At 45.3% G+C, this 8,979-nt stretch overlaps 1 protein-coding gene across 1 annotated transcript; it reads right to left on the bottom strand.

The window, feature by feature from the left end:
- Nucleotides 1–457: 457 nt before the first annotated feature.
- On the bottom strand, nt 458–7,926 carry LOC110165232 (protein ELFN1-like). The gene is made up of 4 exons (XM_055157965.1): nt 7,685–7,926; nt 5,388–5,541; nt 3,855–4,021; nt 458–2,549 (listed from the first exon to the last, which is right to left on the bottom strand). Exons 1-4 carry the CDS (start codon nt 7,924–7,926, stop codon nt 458–460), a joined length of 2,655 nt encoding a protein of 884 aa, XP_055013940.1.
- Nucleotides 7,927–8,979: the final 1,053 nt, after the last annotated feature.

Genomic DNA, 8,979 nt, shown 5'->3' with positions numbered 1-8,979 from the left:
ATTGATTTGGCACATGGTACTCAGACTGTCAGCACGGTCCAGTCTCTGCTGCCTGGACGCCCATCAGCTCTGCTCTCTTGTCTCCAGTGTCTATCTCTCCATCTTCATATCACCACAGCTTCACTGAACCCTCAGGTGTTGGAGGTTCTGTGCAGGACCTCCAGAGCTCTGTCATGTGCCTGTGACTCTAGGTCTGCTGTAATAATGTCCTCCTCACACTCTGGCCGATGGGCTTCCAGGCAAATATTAAGGTTTCTTTTCATAATATTTGTTCTTTTTTCATTCAAAACTTAGTACAAAGAGCTACATAACTCTGAGCTATAATTTTCCATACAAAAACTACCTCTTTCTCTCTATAATTTATGATTTCTGTCCCATAATAATAATAATAATATATGAGTTTGGTCCTCCTGTCCCTTAGGCATGGTGTATTTACAGATGTCTGTATGGTGTGGTCTCAGGCCTTCTGCTGAGCAGACACTCCTTTCCAGTAGTCCAGGATGTCATGCAGATCTTCGTCCTTGGCGAACTGGACCTTCTGTCTTAGGGCGTGTCCTGCAGCCACATAGCCCTCGTCCTCGAGGGAGGCTTGCCGGTGCCTCTTACGGTGCATCTTAAAGCGCTCCCACAGCCCCAGGGTGGGGGTGCACAGTAGCCCCTCCTCCTCTTCGTCCTCCTCGGGGCTGGAGCAGTAGCTCAGGTTGTGGTACTGTGGGGACATGGGGTAGTGGTAGGCCAGCTCACGTTGCTTGGCCTGCCGGCTCAGGGTCATGGGGTCCAGGACGGAGGGGTTGCGCGAGGAGGGGTGCTGGTGCAGCTCCTGGAGGATCTGGGGGTGTTGCTGGAGCTCCTGCAGGTGCTGCTGGGAGCCGGGGTACGAGTGCCGGTGCTCGTTGTATTGTCGGATCCTCTGGGCCTCCGCCCTCAAGATGGCGGCAGCAGGAGGAGCAGTGCGGATGGGCTCTGCTCGCTCCCTCTCTCCGGGGGAGCTCCTCTCGATGTAGCGGCTCTCAGAGGGGTGGTACCCGCCCTCGGAGCGGAAGGAGCGCGGGCTGCGGGCGGAGCCTGGGGAGGAGGAGGTGCTGGGCCGTTTGGAGGTGGGCGGGGCTTCCATGCTGTGGTGGCGCTGTAGAGAGTGGTGGAAGCCGCGGCGATCCTCTCGCGCTCTGCCACCTTTGTACACAGGAGACAGGAACTCTCGTCCTCCCCGCTCCCCCTCCTGCTCCAGGAGAACCAGCTGAGGCTCAGCCGTGGACACAGCGCCCCCTCCTACAGAGGAGGGAGACTTCATGCCCTGCTGGAAGGAGGTGGACTCGGACTTGAGCGCATCAATGCAGTTGTTGATGATCTGATTGACTTTATCCACTTCCTTGGCAATGGTGGAGATCTCTGCCACAGAGCCCTGGGGGTTGTTCTGAGGAGACATCTCCCTCTCCCTTTCTCTCTCCCTCTCTCTCTCCCTTTCACGCTCCCTCTCTCGTTCTCTCTCCCTTTCTCTCTCCCTGTCTCTGTCTCTCTCCACAGAACCTCTCACCTCCATGTAGTTGATCTTGGCAGGCTTGTGTGCTGGAGTTTCGATCACTTCTTGTAGCTTGTAAGGATCTATCTCACCCGGAGGTATGTAGGGCATTCTGGACAGACTGTCCCCAGAGGTGAGCTTCTGGGAGCCCCCACTACCAGCTTCTATGCCCCCCTCACCTCCATACTTCAGCTCGATCAAAGTCCTTTGGATGCGGCTCATCTTCCTCTCCTTCTCCTCCATGATCCTTCTCTTCCTCAGGCAGTGCACCACACAGCCGAGGAACACCAGCATGCCAAAGAGGCAGCCCAGGATGGTCATGATGTAGTGGGTGGCAGAAGACTGGTTGGTGGTGCGCTCATCCCTGGTTCTGCGGCCTGTGGAGATGGTGAGACAGGTGTGGTTGAAGCGCAGAGAGTTGCGGATGGAGGCCACACAGTAGGTGTAGTTAGTGTTGGGTGTCAGGTTCTTCAGCTCAATGTCCTCCCTTTGACTCGCCAGGTTCTGGATGTCCGTAAAGAAGCTGTTGTTGTAGAGGACTAGGATGTACATCTTCATGAAGGGATTTGGGATCTGTACTGTGATCACCGCGCTGGAGTGAAGCACCTGCTTCAGCATCATGAGGGGTTTGGCGTCAGGGATGATCTCAGTTATGACCTCATCCGGAAAGGTTCCTGAGGCGCAGTCGTCCAGCCCACAGGGGGACACCATGTCTGGGGGAGGGGTGGTGAAGTCCCCCAGCCCCACAAACAGGGGTGTGACACTGCTGCCGTCGTCCGAGCACACGGTGCCCAGCATGGAGAGCGCACTGCCCTGGCTGGAGATTTGGGGGTTCTGGTTGAGCAGGTTGTATCCAGAGAAGCCGCGGGGGGCGTCACACACCATGCGCTCACTGGTGCGGTTGGGGAACAGGGAGAGCCAGCGCAGGAAGCCCAGCAGCTCACAGGAGCAGTTAAACGGGTTCGTATAGAGCTCACACGTGGTCAGCTTGGTCAACCCCGAGAAGAGGCTGCCGTCCAGAACCTGGATCCTGCAAAAACAGAGGAAGTTTGTCTAAGAAAGACAGACTGTATATATGTCCCTCTTGTCTTTTTCTTCATTAGAATTTAAATAATCATGTGAATCATCATGAAGTTTAATACATACTGTATGTATGAGCATGCTTATTGCAGGATGGTTGTGATCATGGCAGTTTACTTCAGGAGATCATCACTGCCACCCCCACCAACAACAATCAAAGTCTTACAGATATTTAGGGACTTCTTTTGACAATAAACTTAACCGTGATTCAAACATGTCTCAGTGGTGCAGAAAAGGCACACAGAGGCTTTTCTGAAAACTGAGAAATTTTAAGTATAAATCTTCTATAGAATCAGTTAGATCTTTTTGTCTCATCTCTTGTTATGGTATCCTTTCAATGCAAAACTAAAGACATTTGTGGAAATTTGTGAAAAAGGGCCATTAGTTAGAACAGCTCAGCCTCACAAACATGTTTGAAAAACAGCTGCTGCAGGAAGCCCAGCCCCTTCAGTCCAGCACTGACCACCATCAGACTTTGTGATACTGCTCTCAAAGAAGAGCTTTTTAACACAGTGTTAACACATTTACTCCTTGTCTTTAAATGTTCATCGTGTAACACCTGGTAATGTTATTGTTGTCTATTTTAGCGCTGCACACTGAATTACTGCGACACCAACAGAAGACCTTAGTTTTACTGTCATATTCACTAAACAGCATTTGCACAATCTGGATATTGTGCTTAGTATTTCACAATACTGACGATAGGCTTATTAGCAATGAAATGTCACCATCTTGAGAATGTTGATCTTGTCTGATCTCTGAAGCTTAGTAGAGACATTGCACTGTGAACGCTTCATACGTTTTAGAATTCAGTTAGGTCTAAATTTCAAATAATTCTTATTTTGCAGATAATTCATACTTAACATCACACCTGCATCTTACCCTGCAGGTGTCATGTTAACTTAGGCACTGCTCTGTCTGAAGCCCTGTTAATCAAGTTAGACTTTAATTTATTTTAACATAGTCTGACAATAAAGAATTGATTGAGTTTGAACTACTACTGATTTGTACTGCTAAACAAATCCCTCTCAAATAACATTACAGTCACAAGTTATCTAGCAACTCTTTGTAGTGATGATGTTTACGACAACATCAGCTCCCATTAGGAACTGCTGTTTTCTAAAGCAGAAGTTTAAATGTGTAATTTATAACATAAGGATCCACAGGTGTCAGAGAGTATAACTATATCTCGCGCTCAAGCACAATTTGTTTTCTTTAAAGTCACCGTTTGTGTTGGAGAAAAGGCGGGTGATACCTGTTCATGGAGAGGTCTATGTTCTCAATGTTGGGGCACTCCCAGAAGGTGTTGGGGGTGACGGTCTCGATGAGGTTGGCCTGCAGGTACAGGTACTGCAGTTTGCCCAGGCCTCGCAGCATGCCCTCCGTCAGGTTCCTCAGTTTGTTGAAGCCCATCTGAAGGACCTGGAGACGAGGACAAGAGGGATTAGGCTGAACGTGAGGAGACGTGCCAGACATGAGCGCTGTACACGGGCGGGGACAAAGAAAAGACAGGAGCAGAACCAGGAGAGGAGGAGAAGACATGTACACAATGCTCCTGGCATAGGTCCACTCAGGAGCGAGAGGAGGAGGCAGCGGCAGAGAAGCATGCACTAATCCTTTTTAACAGACGTGCGCTGTTTTAGGCTTTATTCTGCTCTCTTCAGTGTTGGAATATTCTTTTGTCAAAACTTTGTGTTTCATTCATGCTTGTTTCATTAATCCTGTTTACCACGTGATCTTTCTCTGAGCATCATTTGGGGAGCTTACAAACTACACAATAGACGAAAAACAATACACAGTTTCAACAAACATCACTAGACTTTCTGAGTATTTCTGGGCTGTTCATCTGGATGCATGTGTCACACCACATCTCAGAGGAAATGCAGGTCTCGTTTTTATTTGAAACCTTTGCTGAATAAAACTAATGTACAAGTGGAATCTGTTCTGTCACTTTTTAAGATCAAGAAATCTGTAAAAAAGTGTGGTGTCCTAGGCATGTGTATGTTTTTCTGAAAGATGAAAATGGTTTATAATTTGATTATTCTGTTAATTGTGTTGGCTGCTACACTGGCCAGGTCTTTCTTGAAAAAGCGATTCTCAATCTCAACGGGACCTCCACATCACCACGACAAGAGCATTAGTCATACGGCTCTGATGTTACATATGGTCTGATGAGGCTGTGTTCGTTGATCATGATCTGTGTGTAAAACAGATTATATATTATATTATTCATGTAAAACAGACATCTGTACTTCACACAAGCCCATTCTACTCGATACTGAAAATGTTCTACTGCTGGTGAGTATCTGCAGAAGAAGAGACCTGCTCCTCCACAGAGGATGTTCCTCTAATACACTAGTTACCAGTCCAACCAGAAGCACACACTTTGACAAAACTTTACAAAGATGAGTAGATCTGGAGCTGTATCTTCTCCTTGATTCCAGAGAGTGTGATTGACAGGAAGATTAACCAATCAGAGAGAAGCATGCTCCATTTGCATCAAAAACAACATGAATGCTTAAACATAATAAAGGACTGAGAAACTTTATTTTTTTTTTTTTTTAACAGAATCATTAATTGGAGGTTTTTCACACTCTGATTCCACACCTGGATTCAAAACAAATGTAGAAGAGACTGGCTGGTCAGACAACTCCACCAGTGGGACATTAGTGCACATACTATGGACTAGAGGACATTAGCTGAGGTTCCTCTTACACCAGTGGGACATTAGTGGGACATTAGTGGGACATTGGTGGGACATACTGTGTGTGGACAGTGTGGCTGGTACCTGAAGGTTGAAGAGGGCAGAGAAGGCCCCATCTTCCACGTAGCTGATGTCGTTCTTGGTCAGGTTCAGGTAGGTGAGGTTTCCGAAGCGGCTCAGAGACGAGTAGTGCACTGAGCGAATCTTATTCTCGTTCAGACGCAGGTCGATGATCGTACTGAGGACACAACATACACAAGATGAACAACATTTGTACAATGTGAGGACTGTTTCTGAATAAAGAATTGTTTTTACATTTAAAAAAGATGTGTTTTTTTTGGTCAAGCCAAAGGTAAGAGGCAGTGACATATTCACCTGTTACTGAGTAGAAGAGAAGATACTGTAATGAAATTAAACTGGATTTATATACTGTCTTTCCTGACCCCAAAGCACATCGCAGTGGATTCTCCATTCTCTTCACACTCGGGGGTGGTCAGATACTACTGCAGCCACGTGTGCCCAGGGACAGACTGACAGAAGTGAGGCTGCCAATCTGCACCATCTCCCACCACCGTCAGTCTCACTCACTCCACTTTCATACAAGGCAATGTGGATGAAGTGTCTTACATTATGCACAGAGGTGAATGTCCCGGTTAGTGCACATGCAGGACTTTCCTAGGAGCCTGTGACAAGCTCTTGTTTTTAGTTGTCGCAAATTTGCTGTAGTCAAATTAATAATCTCAACCTTTACCATTCACTTAAAGGCAAAAACCCACCAAAAAATTGTTTTATATACGTCTGTAAAAATTCAGGTGTTAAGGGGTTGAACAAAACACAAATGTGAACAAACTGTCTGATGGTGTTTTATATGCAGCATTTCACTTCACATAAAAATGTATTGTAAATAGAGAATATTTCCTGGATCCTTCTGGGTGAGGTGCTGCAGCGGCTCTGGGACTGTGGGGCTGTCGTCTGTGGCCTGGGAACTAGAGATAGACTGATATTTTGCATATATCAGATATATACTGGGACAATATTCGACACTGGAAAAGTGTCTGTGGGGATGGAAGTCTTGGCGTCTCTCTCACCTGGATGAATAAAGAGACTTTATGGACCTATTTTACTTGTTTCATGGTGGTTCCATTTTTCTCTCATGTTCATTTTTACAGGAACTTCCTGTTTTGTGGTGTCCTTGTCCTGCCTCACACTGATGAGACAAAGACAAATGTTTAGCGCTCCATGTAATAAAGTAATATTACACCCTCTCTGTGTTTATTAAAGCTGAGGTGAGGTCAGAGGTCAGGGGTCAAGGTAAAGTCACCTGCCCCAAGGTTTTGTATTCACAGTATAAATCTTAACAGTCCCACAGTCCACATAAATACAGCACACAACTGAACCTGCAAACAGAGACACATCCACGTGTGTCTCATTCTCAGAACATGGACAGAAGATGAGACATTTTAGGTTTAAACACACTGGATCTAATCATAGTAAGAACCTGAAGTGTGAGGCTCAGCTTCAGATTCCGTCATTGGTTTAGAAACCCATTCAAATATAAAGTAAACTGATCTAAATCAAATCTGAAAGAGAATACACTTTAAAACAATATAGAAATATTATATATGTAAGGTAATATAGAAAAAAAAAGTTACTCAAGTACAAGTAGTGTTGGTTAGTACAAGTAGTGTCAAGTAATGTGGTCTTGACTACATCAAAACCGCACTAATCGAGACCAAGAAGAAGACTGAGTCCAAATGCAGTTGAGTCCAAGACAAGACCATGACCTCAAAAAAAAAAAAAAAAGACCTGTCTCAAGACCAAGACCTCATCCAGGGTTCCCCCTCTTTTTCGCTGACAAAATTTCAAAACTTTGATCACGTTTTCATGACCTAAAGTGAATTTTCCATGACTTTACAGCACCTACATGTGTAGAACTGATCAGACTTTTAGGGCTAAATATGAAATGTGAACTCTTTCCACTCACCTTATGGTTTGGGATTATAGTTTTGAACATTCAAAATTCTGTCAGTGCATTTTTTTGTCGTCTCTTTTAAACAAAAGGCGCAGACGTTCGGAAATAATCATAAAAACCTCATGAGAACTTAACAGAACACTGGAGTTGTGTGAAAGAGATACTAAAATGAATTTACAAAATTCCATAACTTTTCCAGGCCTGGAAAAATGCATTTTCAATTTCCATGACTTTTCCAGGATTTCCATGACCGTGAGAACCCTGCTCATCTCTCTCTTCACTCCCCTCTCAACTTTTTTGTTGAATTTTGTTTTCTACTTTCTTCTACTTGCGTGGCTGTGTTTGCCAATGTGTGCAACTGCTGAACATCCCACCACAGACATCCATGCAGCACACCACACTCACTGACCTGTTGATGTGCACGGGGATGGCCTCAAACGGCGGCTGGTTCTGGCTGCAGATGGCCAGCCACACGTAGCCCTTCTCTCCCTCGATGAGCCAGCAGTCTGACGCCACCGGGGGCAGCAGAGTCACCGCGGAGAGCAGGGCGAGCCAGAGCACGCCCCACCTGGCCACAGCCCCGCGACCTCCGACCCTGCGACCCTCACGACCCTCGCGAGCCGTCGACCTCTCGGCCACCTCGACCTCCATCCTCGACTACCAACGCGTCGTCTCCTAGCAGCTAACGACGCCGAAAAATCTCGCCATTTCAAACTACCAGTTCAAATGTACCTTCTTCAATGAACTATTTTTAGCTTTTCTTTTGTATTTGGCATTTGCTGTTTTGGTTATATGAAAAAAAATATTAAAAAATTCCAAAAAGATTAGTTCACAGTGTGCATTTTAAAAAACGTGTTTAAATGCATCCAAATTTGAGAGAAGACTGGAATCAGCACGGCTAAACTAACTTGTAAATGTCTAAAAAAAAACTACAGTTAGTGGGTTTTATCCAATTTTCTACACTCCATGGAGTCTGAAAATTGTAAGAAATTACAATTTAGTAACTCTAGCAAATTTCTACTGGACTACTTGCTGAGTTAACTGTCATACATTTTCAGTGCAAAACGTTTGTATTTTCAGTAGGAGGTTACATCGGCGAATGGGGTTGGGGGCGCGGCGAGGCGGGGTGCAGTGCTGGCGCCGGATCGGCCGCGGGGCTCATGTCTTCAGGGGCCACGCTCGCCTCTGATTGGTGGAGCCGTTCCTCTTTGTGTTCCCCATGGCGCCGTGTGCTGGTGCTGCTGGTGTGGAGAGCGCGCCCTAGAGGTACAAGAGAGAAGAAGAAGCAGATGTTGGAACCAAATAAATGATAGAGTTATGTAAGAAGACAATTACCTCACGGGACTTATTTAAACATTCTATTTGGTGTATTTATACTATTCATTCACTTTTCATACTCGACGGTAGTGTTGTCACGATAATAACATTTCAAACTCGATTTCAGTACTAAGGAATAATAATAATATAATAGTAAATCTTTAGTTATAAAGCACTTTTAAAAACAAGATTTACAAAGTCCTGTACAAGCAGCAAAGAACAATACAAGAAGCATCAAAACAGCAAACAGAAAACACAAAAAACAAACAATAATGGGAACAATCCAATTCATTATAATAAATAAATAAAAAGAAATAGGAATAAGGAATAAAGCCAAGCTAAAACCAAACCAAAAAGGAGTCTTAAAAAGTGATTTCAAAGATGGTG

Source organism: Boleophthalmus pectinirostris, unplaced genomic scaffold, assembly GCF_026225935.1.
Source record: "Boleophthalmus pectinirostris isolate CB_2022bp ecotype Guang Dong unplaced genomic scaffold, ASM2622593v1 HiC_scaffold_22, whole genome shotgun sequence".
Taxonomy (NCBI): Eukaryota; Metazoa; Chordata; class Actinopteri; order Gobiiformes; family Gobiidae; genus Boleophthalmus; species Boleophthalmus pectinirostris.
Note: the sequence above shows the minus strand (reverse complement) of the source record. Positions and strands in the feature narration are given on the sequence as shown.

What these genes read in the sequence shown, in the direction of transcription:
- LOC110165232 (XM_055157965.1), bottom strand. Translation starts at nt 7,926, where the DNA reads ATGGAGGTCGAGGTGGCCGAGAGGTCGACGGCTCGCGAGGGTCGTGAG. An exon ending in CTGCCCTCTTCAACCTTCAG is followed by an intron (nt 4,022 to 5,387) that starts GTACCAGCCACA and finishes CCTCGTCTCCAG; the next exon opens with GTCCTTCAGATGGGCTTCAA. An exon ending in ATAGACCTCTCCATGAACAG is followed by an intron (nt 2,550 to 3,854) that starts GTATCACCCGCC and finishes CTGTTTTTGCAG; the next exon opens with GATCCAGGTTCTGGACGGCA.